Genomic DNA, 17,534 nt, shown 5'->3' on the forward strand with positions numbered 1-17,534 from the left:
CACTGCTACAATATATTACTGACCATCCTGCTGCATGGCTATGTGTGTTCGGTGATGGCCAGAAAGGCAGCATGTAGACCTTGCTCAGCAGTTTAAATGAAGTAATACCCAACCAAAAGGAAGTATCTTCATATCAGAATGTTCGATACTATTAACGAGGCGAATAAATTATTCAGAAATGTATTTAGAATTGTGTATTTTGGAATCCCATGTGAAGGGTCTCTGAAATAATCACTATTTTACACTAATTTGTTAGGCATCCTCATCTGGTAATCAGCTATGTGACAGATTTTCAGGGCTGGTCAAACTCCAACACAGTAAATTATGGAGCCGAAAGCTTTAATGCCTGACCTTAGTATAGCAGGTCACCTTTTAAATCATCATGAGCCCCTGCTGGCCTCAGATGCCCAGATTCGCCTGCCTCTGCCTCCCTGGTGCTGGAGTTAAGGGTGTGCACCATCCGCCCACTGACTGCCCTCAATTCTCAATAGGCTGGTTCTGTGCTCACTACGGTGACACATGTGGCTTCAGAAAGCAAACGCTGGCTGTCACCGCGTGCATGATTCAGGAGGGGCCATCGTACGATTACCTGTTAATCTGGTAAACACCCACCTTTGTACTAACCACATGCCTGGGACAGTTTACATCCTAACAACTCTTATGACTATAAACCGCTACAGGCCAATACCCCAGCTTCTCCCTACCACACAGGACCTCTTCACAAGCAGGTGCAGAAGACATGCTTGACCTCGATCTGCAGGGAAAATGCAAGCAGCCAGCCTCATCTCCTTGTTTCTATCACATGCAAGAGCACAACCATTTCTATGAACTGAGATGGTGTGGTAGGAAGAAAGATGGCTGACTGAGAGTCCACTGCAAGGCTGACACACCACCTTTTTAACTGGGTATCCTAGGGTAGTTACGTAAGACTTAAATAACTTACCAGTGATACCGCTGGATTCCTTCTGGAGGTCACAGTACCACAGTCGGTTTACCGGATCACATCCCTCCCAGATGGACAGCAGGACGTAGCGACCGTCATCAGACAGCTGCAGAGAGACGACAGTGTAAGCCGAGTCAGGGGACTTGCTCTCAGCAGCCTGGGGAGTAGGCATTATTACTGTTCCCATCAATGTGACCCAACAGTTGACCAGAAGCCTCTCCAGGGAGAAAGGACTAATCTTAAGGGGCTACCCTCTGCCATGGCAGGGACGGCATGCAGCAGAAGCTTGGTCATATCCCATAGGTCAGGAAACAGACCGACAGGAAACCAGGCTGGGCTACGCCACAATGACGTATTCCTTCAGGGCCTCACCCCTTCAAGGACCTACAACCTCTCAAAACAAAACCAGCAGCTGGGGTCCAAATGTTCAAGAGGCCGTGGAGGACACTTTACATCCAATTATAACAAATGCTAAGGGAAAAAGTAACTTCAAAGTCAATGTCTTCACTCTAAACTCCAACATATGATTGTTTACTATGTCAACTTGGCTGAGCCACAGTGCCCAGACATTTGGTTGAGCATTGATCTAGATGGTTCTGTAGCAGCAGCTCTTGGATAAAGTTGTGTTTAAAGGCGCGGACATGGAGCAAAGCATACTTTCCTCCATGTGGTGCACCTTGTGCAACCAGAGAAGGGTCTTAATAGAATAGGAAGTAGACTGTTCAGGACTTAAGTACCACTGTTCCCAGAGTTTCCAACTTGTTAGTTCACTCGGCTATTTCAAGAACTGGCAAGCATCCACAGTAATGAGGTGATTTCTTAAAATTTTGTCTTTATAAACACACACACACACACACACACACACACACACACACACACACACACACACACACACACACACACACACACGTTGGTTCTTGTTCCCTGGAGAACCCTGTTAGAGTTACCAACTATTACTCTTTTATTTGGTCATTCCACAGACAGAGTCTACGGATCTATATACAAACTCACGTCTGTTTTGTTTCTCTGTGTTAAGGATGTATTAGCGAACAACTCAGGGAAATGCCACAACTAACAGAGAAGACAAACACTTAAATATGGAACTATGCCACACATTCCTCATGGACAAATGTCGTGAGGAACAGGAAGAGATCTTAGTAAAGGAGTCAGGACATGCGGTGAAGGTCTGTAGCTTTAAGAAGAGCACCAGAGTAGGCCTCACAGGGAGGCGTCTTGGCATTGCTCGTGGGCAGTCACTGCTTCAGAGCTGTCGTTTCGAGTCCCTGTTTATCTACATGTAATGTGTGTTTATCCTCTGGAGGCTTTCACTATTTTCTTGTTCCTTTCATTCATTTGCAAGTCAATCTCAACAGTCTTGGCTGTAACGGTGTACCGGGATTCACCGCGCTTCTCAGATCTGCGGGTTTGTGTACTTTATCAAACGTAACAGGTTTCTTTTTCTTTTTTCACCTCGTTTACATCTTAAGAACAGCCTTGTCTCTATCCTGGCATTTCAAACAGACACTGTGCTTCACCTGGCCCTGCCTAACATTTTCTAAGAGCCTTTGTAAATGATTCCTACAGTTTTTAAAAATCTTTGCTAACTCATTGGCCATTCCTGAGTCTACTCCTGTGATGAAGGCTTTTTATGGCTTGAGGTCACATTATTCTGCTTCATTAAACATGTATTGACTTCTGAATCAGATTCTGGGCAATTGGAACATTGTCTAGATTTTTTTTTTCCTTTCTAATCTGCCTATAAAATGTTTTGAGTCAATTAATTTCCTGGCAAACCAGCTGGCTCCATTCAGGCTTGCTCTGCAGCCTTGCTGGCGAGGGTCTGCATCCTGACTGTGAACATGTGGCCTCTCCAGGTGTCACCATGCCCCTGGATGCTCAAAAGGCTTTGTCACCAGGGTCAGAACATGGTGACCAGACTTTAGCAGCTGTCAGTTACAGCTCCTGGGTGCTGTGCTGAGCCTGAACTAGGGAGCATCATTCAATGCACACACCTCTTGATAGACAGCTGAAGCCACAGGGGACCTGAAGTGAACCCCTGGACGCTTCGTGGGAAGTTCCCACCTTCAGTGCCCGGTTTCACAGCTCTAGTAGCTCCAGTCTCTTTGGATCTTTGCTTCAGTGAGAATGAAGTGTCCAGGTCTCCATCCTCGTGTGGGGTCCCTAGAACACCTGGAGGCAGAAGGCTGGAACAACTGCAGGAGTAACCTCTCAGGCATCACTCCCAACTACCTGCTGACCAAGTTCTGCAAACTGCTCTTTAATCTCTCCTGTTCCGCTTTCCAGCTGTGTGGGGCAGGAGCTGAGGCTAGAACCATACACACCAGCATGGCCAGTGAAGAACTCGACCCCACTGTCTAGTGGGCCTGGAAATGAACGAAACACAATTTGGTTTTCAATATCCAATCTGAGAATCTGAAGTTTTACGAACCAGAGTAAGCAATTCTTTCGAGTGTTCTATTCATCTTGCTTTCTTTTTTTCTTTGTTCTTGTTCTGGGGACTGAACCTGGGATTCATACACACTAAACACAGGCCATCACTTAGCTACCACCATTAAAAAATACCCATTTTTGAGACAGTACCTCATGTAGCTCAGGCTGGCCTTGAACTCACTATGCAACCACAGGTGGCCTTCAATTTGCTTCCTGGTCCTCCCTTCTCTACTTACTGAGTGCTAGGAATACATGTACCACTATGACAACTCGTGTCTCCACTTACAAAGTGCTAAGATTACACACATGTACCACTTATGACAACTCACAATCAACTTCTTTGTGAACCTTTCTCTTTCATTTCAGATTGATCTAAAAGTCACACATTTTATTTCTTTTCAGTTTTAAATTAAGAAAGCTAGCAAACTAATGCTCAAATTTTTAGTCCCACCTTTTTAGACTGTCCTATATTGAAAGTATCAGTAATCCACAATTATAACTTTATTAACTATCGTCCAAAGCCATCTCAGGAACATTGCTTCACACTTGCTCTCCTGTCCTTTGAAAACAGACAGAACCTGCACAGCCGGCAGCTTAAGGCCATGCCACACCAATCACAAACGGCGCCCACTTAAGCTGGAGCGCCTCGGTCACCTGAAAGACAGACGGCAACTCTCATGCTACAGCACCGGACCTGGTGCTTCTAGAGCATCCCAGGAGCTCTCCTCCACCGATGGACTAACAGTCACAGCAGTTCATGTTTACTCTAAGGCAGAAGTCCTGGGGCACCCTGTTGCCACAGTGAAGTCAGTCAGGAGTCCTCCTCCTGGATCACCACAATGCAGATATGCTCAGAGCCACAAAAATCTGCTTAACTGGAAACACCTCTACATTTTCAATGCTCAAGCTGGCAACCTCAAAATCACCGTAAGTTGTTTTCCTCAGAATGTACAGATTAGGAAAAATACCTTTCTCCACTAATAATTAATCAGTAACAACAGTTGCTTAGCCTCTTAGAGTATTTTAAGGCAATTTTAAAGAATTTTTTTCTAGAGATTACTGGGAGGACAGGCGTTCTGCTTACATGGAGGTCTTTCTGACTGTAATGGATACACTGATTTTCCTAAAAAGAAAATGAAGGCCATGGCTCCTTAAGACAGCCCAGGTCCTCAGGTCCTCCGCCACAAAGTATCATTGTTTCAGTGTATGATAGTGGCTATAGAGACCACTATCTGTAAGCAACCCACTAAAAACACTGCCCAAAAGACAAACGATAACATTAATCTGACCAATGATGAAGTATGGAACTCCCAACTTTCTGGTTTTCACACCTTTTATTTTACAACATTTTAGGCAAAATTTCCTTAAAGTCATGGTTACTTTTTTTTCTTGATAAAATATTAATACAAGCAAAACTCCAAGAATCATTATAAATGAGACAGTGTTGTATGCTGACACTAGATGTACTTACTTCCCTGAAGCTACCGGTAGGGATCAAAGCTGGAAGTCACCATTCTTACTACTATAAAGTTTCATATGTCAACATGCTGACAGCTTAGGTCTGTGATGTCATCTGGCTTACATTTAGAGTACTGATTTAGTCCAACGAGAAAATAACTAAGGAATAAAAAACCTGCTGGTATCTGTATATAAAAACACCCGGACAGAGGCCAATGTCTAGCTGAACAAAGAACACGGGGTTCTACAGATAAGCTAAAAAACAGTGATCTACTGGTTAAACAGCTTTTCATTATCCTCAACCAGGGTATTGGAGAAACAAACACAGTCTACATAGTAACCCACTTTGCTCCTGTCTCCTTGGGGTGGAAGGAGCAGGGCTCTTCTCCAGGCTTAGGGAACGCCCTGTTTCCTGGCTCCTTTCTCTGGTCGGGGTTTTCTCAGTTGTTAGTACCCTGAGATGGATTAACACTACAGTCCTCAGCAATGGAGAAAAGGCTCGGCTTGCTTTGGTTATAGTTACCTGGATATATTACCAACAAGATGGGGATCCTGGAGTGAGGTGCCACAGTGAGATTCACAAACCAAACCTTTTGATAATAAAGTATATTCCTTTCTCAGAGTGGATGAGGGTAGACAGGCCGGTTTCAGTAGGATCATCCAGGTTTTAGCCAGCTTTCCATTTTCTTTCCCAAAGACAAATCGCCAGACACAGTCAGCCACTCAGGGGAGCTGGGGCGGAGGATGTGTTTGTTTACTCAATCAATACTATTGATGGGCTATCCAGTGGCTGCCACTGAACTCAACCCTAGAATACACAGAAAACCAGGACGGGACTTTCGAGAGCTCACAACGCTTGAGACGGACAGAGTGATGGACAGACACAAATAAGACTGATCCACACTGTTGAACACGAGCAACATGATGTACAAAGTATGACAGCCAGAGAGAAGCAACTAATGGAGGGAGTTGTGAAGAAGGTAGCTCCCAGAATGCTTTGGGGAAAGATGTCCCTGATTCCTAAGGAGTCCGGTGGTTGAAACTTTCCATCCATCCAACTGCTTATGCTAGTCTAAGCACCAGGGACCATCTACCAGAGAACTGTCTCGCGTGCACACAGGCTGTATGCGACGTGCTCGTTCTCAGTGTCCATCTCAGGGCAGGCAGATGCCACCCTCTAGGATAAAGCACTCAGCCCATTCTGTGATGGATGCTGGAACAGATGGCTCTCATCTCCAGGACTCACCCTCAAGACGAAGAAAGCCGGCCCCATCAAGGCCATGCATCCTCTCGGGTTCGTCCCCATAGACTACCTGCTAGTGCAGGTTATAAAGGTCCTGACACCGACTCCTCTTCCCCAGTTATAGCGAGGCTGAGGGGCTAGCTTGGTGGAGAGCTCTCTGAATGGGCGGTTATGACCTATTAGTGCTTCCAAAGCTCGCTCCCCCCGCTGTCACCACCCCCCAGCACGGCAGAGGGTTAGAAAGCATGCCCACTAAACTTCCGGGACACAAGTTTCTACGTCAGTTTGATTCTCCAGGATCTAATATCTGGCAGCATGCCAGACATGGGCAGCACCCTAAAAATATGTGTAACAGGAAAGCCCATGGCCACAGGTCTTGTGCCCAGGCATCCAAACAGTCACTTTTCCCTGGGTTCTGGAAACAAGAGGCGGCAGGTAGAGAACTAAGATGTCAGCTCTGCTGCTAATAAAGCACACACTCAAGGTGACTAAATGTTGTGAGTCTGCTGGGTCACAAGCTCCCAACCTCTCATGTCCAGCCATCAGGATACCAGTCAAACATTCCTCAGGACAGGGCTCAACGGGGTGGGGGAAAGCCCCTCCCTCCACGCTTTGTGGCTTCCTACTTTGGCACACTTTATGCTCGCCAGAGAAACCTTCACAAGTGGCTGCTACCATTGCCAAGTTTGTTTATGTTCATCAAAAACCAGGGCAGAAGGTCTGGAGTTACAGTGTCATTAAAAACCACAACAGCCAATTAACCAACTTAATTGTGCACACCGTGGTATCACACTAGAGCGTGGCTGGCGAAGGTTACCTAGACAACCTACGAGACACACTGTTCAGACAATTACAGCTGGTCTCTCACAATTTATTTTGTTAGGGTGCCGAAAACTGGTCCAATACACACACAATGAAGCAGCCTAGCACATACAATGGCCCCAGCGAACTCCCAAACTGAAAACAAACTGCATTAAAAGAGATCAGCATCTACCAGAGGCATCTACTGACAAACAGTTTTCAATTAATGCCTCATGTAGGGGAGGAAGGACATTCAGTCAAACCCAGAGACTCAGTCAAGCCGCTCTTGTTCAGAGAACAGCAGCCCTGACGTAAGATCATTTGACTGTGAAATAGAGACATCAACCACTACTAACACGCTCTGTCTGCATGATGGGGCATTCGTGTGTTTTTAAAAATAAATCTGCATGAATTTGACTACTAGCATCAAGAAAATCTAAAGCTGATGAAGTCAGCTATCATCAGTCTTAACGGGGTCACAGTCAGGGTAGCTGGGTTTCCCAAATGACCTAAATGAGCAAGCCTTTCCTCATGCATCTCACAGTAAAGGGAGAAATTAACAGAAAAATGGTTATCATTTTAATCTCATGATCATTTATCTAAAAAAAAAATCTACATTACCATCACACAACAGGACAAAAATCCCACTTCTGGACACACAATGTAACATTCATCACAGATTAATCAGAGAACTCCAGCTACGGTGTAGTTTCTGAACTCACACAGGCTGTGTTGGCACCCAAACACGTCATAAAATCTCAATATTATCTACTTAGATAAAAGAGGGCATTTAATTCATGTCTACGGGCATTTTTTCAAGGTAACGACAGTTATTTTCTTCCGTCTGTCACAGGAGACCCGTGTGTGTAAAGGTGTGAGGAGAGCTCTGACACCTGAAACTGGAGGCTATCAGGAGGAAGGGAATGGATTTCAACAGCTTTCAGAGTTACTATGTGCCTCTCACAGCAGCAATCTTTACATTTATTGGATTCCTTTTATAACAGCTTTGAATCATAACACCACTTTGATATTGAGTATGTTTCCAACACTTAATTAAGGAAAACGTTTAAATGCCAAACTACATGCAAATGATGAGCTTTCGGATAGGATTCATGGATGGTGTGAGAGGCAGTGTGGGCGGATAAGCAGTCATGCACACAGGTGTGTATGAGTAACCTACACATTCCTAGCAGGCAGTCCCGTCAGACCAGCCGGTATCCCCCAGACAGTACAATACCACACCGAGGAAAACCTGAGTCTCTGCAAACACTGGTTGATTTGCCTGACAAGGTAGAATGGGGGAGGAGAATGTTGATAAACAAACAAACACTATTCAAGATAACACAATACAGCTCCTGACTGTGTAGCCACTTCATTCTAATCCGTCTATTTTTTTCTTTCCTGATAGACAAGCTTGGTTATTCAAGAATCTGTCATTGTTTTCCTTCCGCCCTTACTGAGGGATAACATGAACTGGAGAAAGTGGTCATCCAGCCCTCCAATAGCTATACAGGTCGATCATCTCTAGTTTAAAAATCCAAAGTCTGAGCTGGCGAGACGGCTCCCTAGATGAAGATGCTAGCTGAGCCCGTCTGACAAGCGGAGTTGGGTCCCCAGCACCCATACTGCAGTGGTTCTCAACATGTGGGCTGTGACCCATCAGATACCCTGCCTATCAGATATCACATTTCGATTCATTACAGTTATGAATTAGCAATGAAATAATTGTATTGCGGGGGGCGGGGGTCACCACAACATGAGGAACTGTATCAAAGGGTCGCAGCATCAGCAAGGGTGAGAACCACGGCCATAATGGACAACATGAACTAACTCCTGATAGTTGTTCTCGACCTCCACCCATGTACTGTGCAAACGTATGTTGGGATGTTGATGTTACGACACCACAAATAGAAAAATCCCCCACCTGAGCTCCAGCGACAGTTTGCAGTCAACTTACAGGCACAGTGACTTTCAGCTACGCGTGTGCTACAGAACACTGTCAACTTGGGTCCTGTGAGGTCTCGTCCTGGCTATCAACTTGACACACCTCGGAAAGGGAACCTTAAGTGAACTGCCTCTATCAGCCTGGCCTGCGGGCAAACTGTGGGCCATTTTCTTGACTGCTAACTGATGTATGCGAGCCCCGCCTACTGTGGTGGTACCATCCCAGGGCAGGAGGGCCTGAGCGGTGGAGAAAGGGAGCTGAGTGTGAGCCTGAGAGCAGCCAGGAAGCCATTTCTCCAAGGTTTGTGCCCAGGTTCCTGCTTGAGTTTCTGCCCTCTTGATGACCAAGGAGAGGAAACACACCCTTTCCTTCCCCAGGTTGGTCTGGGTCCTGGTGTTTATTATAGCAGCAGAAAGGCAAACCAGACCGGGTCTCATTGCTAAAGTGTTTCATTAAGTGTATATAGATATTACATCTGGGGACATCAGGCCCGAGCACTTCAGGAGGGGACTGAACCTCCATTAGGGAACAGCATTCCCAGCAGCAGCGGCTCTGTAAGGGACAGCATGGCCTTTTGCTTGCCCACATGTAAATCTCCAGTTTGGTGTGTGAGCCCTTCTGTCTTCCCAGTCCCCCTGCAGAGATTTCCCCTTGTAGTCAGCATGGTGCCTGGGAGGTGCTGTGCAGTGGAGGGGGTGCTGGGTGCAGAAGCCCTCAACAATCTTACCCAGCAATGCACCCTGGGCTACGTCAACAAGATGGCAAGACGTGCCATGGCTGCAACAGTACCAAGAATGCTACGGGTAACCAACTGCTTTCTGACTGAATTTAAGGTTCACTCCTCAGGAGGAAATGCAAGCCTGACACTCTAAAGAACCAATGGTTGGGGAACTCAGAGGACCCACAAGAGAGCCTACAACTGTTACCTTGGTAAATGGACATAGTCAAACTGCCTACCTCTATACCCACAGATTAGTGCAGCTCTCAGACCTCATCAGAGACAGGGTTTTTTTGTTTGTTTGTTTGTTTTGTTTACTGTACAGTGGACGATGGTTAATGCAAAAAGTCAACAATCAAAGTCCAAAGCCTAAGTTCAGTGGAGTGCACAGACACAGATGAACGTCTATATCACAGCCCTCCCCGAGGCTCAGGGACCGCTGCAGGAGAGGGTAGTGGAGGACTGGACCCAAACAGTGCCTTCTGGACACGGCAGGACTGACGTGCCCAACCACTCACGGCGGCACAGAACCTGCACAGAATCAAGCCGCCATCCCTACCTGAGGAGCTACGGACACCGACAGCTTCCAAGGGACAGAAAGCCACTTTTCCTTCAGGATGTACCCTAGCGGGCTGACCACACTCGGGTGAACAGTGGGTGCCACACCCATGAATGAGTGGGCGATAAAATCTAATCAGTGAGCTATTTAAAAAAAAAAAAAGTACATGCAATTGGGAGGGGGCAGGCAGGTGGGGGAAAGATGTGGGAGTAAGCAGTAGGTAGATATGATCAAAATAGATGTTAAAATTATCAAGATTAATTTAAACATTTACTATTTTTATTCAAACTTTTTCATTTAATATACTTTGATCATATTCTTTGCCCTCCCCCAACTCCTCCTGGGTCCTTCCCCCCACCTCCCAACCCACCAACTTCATGTCCTTGATCTCTCTCTCTCTCAAGAAAGAAAAGGAAAGGAGAGGAAAAAGGCAGAAAGATTGTTCGAGCCTGCGGTGGTGAACGGCACAGCAGGGTGATGCACACGTGAACTTGCACAGACCGTGACAGCACACAAGACCTGCACAGGTTAAAGCAACCCTAGCCTGAAGAAGGGGCAGTGGACAGAATTCCCACCAAGCAGCTATTGCAAATGATACCTCCTGGGGAGGGGAAAGCCAGCTTCTCTACTGGAGCGACACTGGATGTCGTACATACTGCCCTATTGCTGTGAAGAGACACCAGGCCCAAAGCAATTTATAAAAGAAAGCAAGCATTTAATTAAGGGCTTGCTTACAGTGTCAGAGGGTGAGTCCATGACCCATCACGGGAAAGGGGGACAGCAGGCAGGCGGGTGGGCACGGCACTGGAGCAGGAGCCGAGAGCTTACATCAGATCCACAAGCATGGCAGAGGGCCACTGGCCTGGTGTCGCCCCCAGTGACACACCCCTCTAACAAGGCCACACCTCCTAATCCTTCTCAAATAGTTCCACTAACTGGGGACCAAGCATTAAAATATATAAGCCTACGGGGGACCAGTATGATTCAGATCACCATCAGAAGTATACCAACCACACTCCAGGGCAGGCTACATGCCCAGGAGTAGTAGGCCAACACAAAGCAGACTCCATGTTTCATGTGAATTTCCCACACGAATATATGTGTAACGTGTAATTGTGTATTCAAGTGTGTATTTTTGAATTATTAGGGATCACAAGCCAATATATAAAAATTGCTTATGGCTATATGTGATAAATATTAAGATTTTGGATTGCCAAAAAAAAAAAAAAAACCTTTCAAGAATAAGGTGCAACAGAGTTAGGACTCAGAATCCTCACTCTGTGCATTTCCGCAATCTTGGCTCTGCAGCACCCCCTGCTGGGCACCCCGCCTCAGCACATTTGAATTCAGGGGAATTTTTGTTTATCTGGGTTTTGGTTGTTGTCTCAACCTGAAATGCTCACAAATGACTTCAAAATAATAAAGTTTTTGGTGAGGAGGTCCGAGCTAACCTAAAACACAACAACCTCTCCTCCACTGTGTCCCCTCACATACACTTCATCATGCACACTAAGAGCTGACCTCTTCCCATCTAGTCAAACCACAGCTGTTTTCTTGTGCTGTGCCCCAGGGGCCCAGGAAGGGTCCCCAAGCACTGCAGTGTGAGACGCACAGGAGGGTTCCTGGAAAGCAGGTGAGGAGGCAGTGGTGATCACAGCCTGAGGGGCAGAGTGATCCACAGGGGTGGGCCAGGAGGCACTGCTGATCTCAGTCATCTTGGACGATTCCCTGCTCAAAGGGGTGGAGGTGTGGACCTCACAAAAACACCCCAGGGAGAAACAGAAGCTTGGCAGGAGGGGGCAGTGGTTAGCCACGGACAACAGCACAGAGGCCCCAGAACGAAGGGCACCTAGCGACAGAGGGGTGCCACTGGGAAGCTGGCACCTGGACACATGTTACAGCCGAGCAGCCAAGTCACACCAACCCAGCAAATGGCTCTGGACACGGCATACCTTACCCCCTTCTCTGATTCTTTCCTCTGTGGCTGCTGAAGAAACTAGAGGAGAGGCACACCTTCCCAGCCCCGCCTGACACCCAGGGGAGCCGGGACAGAAGACAGCAGAGAGATCAGGTTCCAGCTCGGACTGCAACGGACTTTAGTGACCACCACCCAAACGCCGCAGCCAGACGCTCAAGGTACTCCTTTCCTAGAATCCACTAATTCTTCCTGCTCAAGGTGAAAACGACCCGTACAGAGAGGCCAAGGCAGAACCAGTGAAGGAAGGTGGTCACTCATGGAGTCGAACCTAGACTATAAAGTGAACTTCTGTTAAGTCTGAGGTGAGAGGGACCTGTCCAAGCAGAAAGGTCAGAGGCGTCAGAACAGGATGGAAGGCTAAGTCACACTCTCCAACAGCAGACCACAGGGAGCAGGATGGGGCCACCTCCAGCCTGCCCTACAGCATTTCTCCAACCTCACCCCCAAGCATGAACGTTGTACCCCCACTTCTCTCACACCCAGAAGTTGTCTTCTCAGCCAACAAGCTCCCCAGACCACCGAGACACTGGTAAACCCTGCACCCACAGGTTCTCAGAGCCTTGGGACAGGAAAGAGAGGACTCTGATGTCCGCTTGTTTATTGACTTATTTCAAGCTACTACTTCTATGCAGCAGACAAGCACCTGTCATTCATTGCCATTCTTGAAGTGGTCTTTGCTATTTTGTGTGGCCTCTTTCTTTCTGATGGGAGAGGCAAGCTGCACGGTGCTTCTAAGGGTGTGAACAGCTGAGGACTTCATCCAGCCGGCCAGCAGGAGTTCTGGCCATGGTCTGCGCATGCACCTGTGCAGTACTTGATGCTGTCTAGGATGAGGCAGCCACCTCCTCCTCAACACTGTGGTCCGGACCGGGTTAAACACTGGACTAACATAGTCAGCTGACTGAAAAATGACAGGATTCCCTCAAGTTCTTAAAATTGCCTTTCTTTTTGTTTGCTTAGCTAAATGTATACACGAGATTCTTCCTATTTGTAAATGTTAGTTGCTCATAGCGGCATCATGGTAATACTACAGGAGGGCCCCCAGGTGTCCCTGCATGAATGAATAAAGAAAAATGTACATACAGACAGTGAAATCTTGTTCAGCTTCAAAACAAAATAGAAGTCTTCAATATGCATGATCCTCGAGGACCAGGTGAGTGTCACGTGCTAATCACAAAAGGACACAGAGGAACACAGAACAGTCACATTTACAGAGACAGGAAGCAGAGGAACAGCCACAGAGGAACACAGAACAGTCACACACACAGGAAGTGGGGGAACAGCCACAGAGGAACACAGAACCGTCACACACAGGAAGTGGGGGAACAGCCACAGAGGAACACAGAACAGTCACACACACACACACACACACACACACACACACACACACACACACACACACACACAGGAAGTGGAGGAGCAGCCATAGAGGAACACAGAACAGTCACACACACACACACACACACACACACACACACACACACACACACACACACACACACACACACACACGAAGTGGAGGAGCAGCCATAGAGGAACACAGAACAGTCACACATGCATGCACGAAGCCCTGGGTTTGATCCCAAACACCACAGAAGCCTGGCGTAGAGGCAGACACCTATCCACCAAGCACTCTGGAGTGAGAACCAGCAAGCTCATAAAGTTAGGTTCATCCTCAGCTATAAAGTGAGTTCAAGGCTAGCCTGGGCTACACAAGACCATCCCAAAACAAAAAGCAAAAGCCAAAATGTTCTGCTGCAATGAAATTATTACTTCCAACATTTACAAGTTCTCTAGGAGGTCAAGTCTTCTATTTTATGAAAAAGCCAGAGGGAACAAAATTTGAATATTAAATATACAATTTTAAGTTTCCCTCATTAATACTCCTGTCCAAAAGGTAAAGAGAAATACATAAGACTTAACATTTTAATTTTTGATAACATAATCTCCCAACTGTTTTTACTCAGCGAAAGGTGAAAGTGTGTACTATTTGTAAATAAGCACCCAGGGAACCATGCAGCAGGAAGCTAACCTGGACGAAAAATGACAGCAGGAACCACGGGAAAAGCTGGTGTGGTGAGGAGTTAGGGCAGAGAAAAGCACAAGAAAAGTGCATGCTAACGCTGTTGGCATGACTGGGCTCTGGGAACATCTACAAAAGCAGGCTGCGTTCGCCCAGGGGCAGGGATGTGCTGACTCCTGATCTAGATAATAAGACCAACTGAAAACACCACACGTGAAGACACACGGACAAGACACCACCACTGTCTTCTGTCCTTGAACCAGACTTAGAAACAGCAGTTTTAAATTTAAGATTTTCCTTTCCAGCTGAAGTCCTACTTGCCTTTCAGATAAGAGAAGTTCCTCGGTGTGCTAACATGTCTCTGGTGGGTTCTTACGCACAGTGGGATCTTACATCCCACCCTCAATAGGACACGAAGAGTTCCCTTTCCTTTAACAATACACTTTCCTTAGTTTACAGACTCCTAAGTTTCTTCACAGAACACTCTCAAGGCCACAGAATACAACATGGCCACCTGTTTCAAGAGCACTGCACCTCAGAAATTACTGTTAGGATGCCCCCCCACCCCCTGCAAGGAATGTATGAATATTTATAAAGTGGGAAAATGTCTAAAAGATGCCTAATGAGAAAACATAATATGAATGAAGAAAGCATATGGAAGAGACTCTCACATTCCCGCCTGAGGCAGCAGGACACAATTTAGAAGACTATGGTGCTGATCTCAAATGTTCACGCTGTTCCCCACATCATCATCTACTTTTACACATATAACCATAAGCATTGTGTGCTTTTATTAAGATTTTTATGTTGATCCTTAGCCATCAGGGAAATGCAAATAAAAATGAATTTGAGATCCCATCTTATACCTATCAGAATGGCTATGATCAAAAACACAAGTGACAGCTTATGCTGGAGAGGATGTGGAGCAAGGGGAACACTCCTCCACTGCTGATGGAAATACAAACTCGTACAGCCACTTTGGAAAGCAAAATGGAGGTTTCTCAGAAAACTGGGAATCGACCTACCTCAAGACCCAGCTACACCACTCCCGCGCATATACCCAAAGGACTCTACCATACCACAAGGACAACTATGCTCACAGCAGCACTATTTGTAATAGCCAGAAACTGGAAACAGCCTAGATGCCCCTCAACTGAGGATTGGATAAAGAAAATGTGGTGCATATACACAATGGAATACTACTCAGCTGTTAAAAACAAATACATCATGAAATTAGCTGACAAATGGATGGAACTAGAAAAAAAATTACCTGAGTGAGGTAACCCAGACCCAAAAAGAATAACATGGTATGTAATCACTTATAGGTGGATATTAGCCATAAAGTAAAGGATAATCATGCCAGAATCGACAGATCCAAAGAAGCTAAGTAACAAGGAGGGCTCAAGGGAGGACAGACAGATTTCCTCAAGGGAGGACAGACAGATCTCCTCAAGGGAGGACAGACAGATTTCCTCAAGTGAGGACAGACAGATCTCAAGGGAGGACAGACAGATCTCCCTGGAAAGGGGAAATGGATTTCAAAGGTGGCCTGGGGGCAGGTGGAGTTGGGAACATGAGGGGTCAAGGGGGGAGGGTACTGAGAGAAATGACTAGAACTGGGGGGGCACTTGGAGGGCAAGGTGGAAACCTAGTGCAATGGAAACTCCACAGAATCTACAAGAGTAATCCTAGCAAAGACCCCTTGTGATGGGGGAACACAGAGCCTGGACCAGCCATTTTCTGTCACCAGGCAAGGCCTCAAGTGAGGACTGGAATACCAACCCAGCCACAAAACCTTCGCCCTACAGTATGTCCTGCCTGCAGAGTGTTCTGGGACCAGAGCCTAATGGAGTCGTCATCGAAGAGACCAGGGAGACTTTATCCAGCAACTAACGGGAGCAGATGCAGAGTCCCACAGCTGAACACTGGGCAGAGTTCAAGGAGTCCAACAGGGGTAGGCGAGGAAGGATCAGAGGAACCAGAGGGGTCAGGGACACCTAGAGAACACAGCCTACAGAACCAACCAACTAGGACTCATAGGGGCTCACAGAGATCAGGGAGCCTGTAGGTTCTAACCTAGGTCCTCTGCATATATGTTACGGCTGAGTAACTAGTTCTTGTGGGGTTCCTAACAATAGAAGTGGGGGTATCTCTCTTTTCCCTGTTTGTGGGACTCTTTTCCTCCTACTGGGTCACCTTATCCAGGCTTGATATGATGGTATGTATGCGCCTGGTATTATTGTAGCACATTATGCCATGTTTGGTTGATGCTCTGGGAAGCCTGTCTTGAGGGGAGGCAAGATGAGGTAGATCTGGAGGGGAGGGGAGGTAGGGGGCAGATACTGGGAGTAGTGGGGGGAACTGCAGTTGGTATATAATATATGTAAGAAGAATAAAATAATAAAAGATTTTAATGTTGAAAAAACAGAAGATTTGCAATCTTCGTTGTTATTAGTCAATTTGAATAGCAGTATTTTAAAAACACTCGTTCTTGTACAACTACCATCTATGGGACATCTACTACCATATAACAGGAATATTTACACATGCACCATGACAAGGTCTCTGAGGATGGACTTTCACAGCATACAATACCTCGGCTCCCCCCATCCACTTGGGCTCATCAGGGAACTCAGCACACAAAATATCTTCGGACTGATCTGTCCCCAAGACGTGGTAGCAGAGCTTCTGGTGGAGATTGGTGGAAGTCTCTGTCCCTGAAGAATAAAACATGTTTACTGAAATGCAATTGGCAGTTTCAAGACAATCTCCACTACGTCCATCACACAATGCTAAGAACATTTCAAAGGTTGAGTATATGATTGAAGGACGCAAGGTTAACAAACAAGTCAGTCATGTTCCTACACACCAGCAACAAATGTGGGATTGTTACCATAGCAACCAGCAAAATGAAAGAACTCACTGTAAATCTAACGAAGTATACACAAGATCTATACAAGGAAAATTATGAACCATCCCAAAGAAATAAAATAACTAATACACAGAGATACTCCGCACTCATGGAGAGGAAGGCTCAGTGTCACCAACACGTCAGATCCTCTCGACCTGACCCATAGAGACAATGCCAGGATTCCAGTACGTTAATCTGTGGATTGGGACTGTCCTGGTGGTTTTGTTTGCTTTTTGTTCACCTTGACACAATCTGGAGTTATCTGGAGAGAGGAACCTCAATTGCACAAATGCCTACAGGCCATGTGATGAAGACATTTTCTCGGCTGATGATTGATGTGAGAGGGCCCAGCCCACTGTGGGCAGTGCCACCCCTGGGTAGGCGGTCCTGGGGTATACAAGAAAGCAAACTGAGCAAGTCATGAGGAGCAAGCCAGTAAGCAGCACTCCTCCATGGTCTCTGCATCAGCTCCTGCCCTGAGTTCCTGCCCTGACTTCCCTCAGT

General features: G+C 46.5%; 1 protein-coding gene across 1 annotated transcript in view; it reads right to left on the bottom strand.

The window, feature by feature from the left end:
• Positions 1-17,534, bottom strand: part of Prep (prolyl endopeptidase) — a 115,146-nt gene that overhangs the window by 59,010 nt on the left and 38,602 nt on the right. Inside the window, exons 6-7 of the mRNA XM_076552356.1 lie at positions 16,715-16,836; positions 944-1,049 (exon numbers count right to left, since the gene is read on the bottom strand). Of these exons, the coding sequence (XP_076408471.1) occupies positions 944-1,049; positions 16,715-16,836 (228 nt within the window). The remainder of the gene's footprint in view (positions 1-943; positions 1,050-16,714; positions 16,837-17,534) is intronic.

The sequence above is a fragment of the Peromyscus maniculatus genome, chromosome 16 (genome assembly GCF_049852395.1).
Source record: "Peromyscus maniculatus bairdii isolate BWxNUB_F1_BW_parent chromosome 16, HU_Pman_BW_mat_3.1, whole genome shotgun sequence".
NCBI classification, from domain to species: Eukaryota; Metazoa; Chordata; class Mammalia; order Rodentia; family Cricetidae; genus Peromyscus; species Peromyscus maniculatus.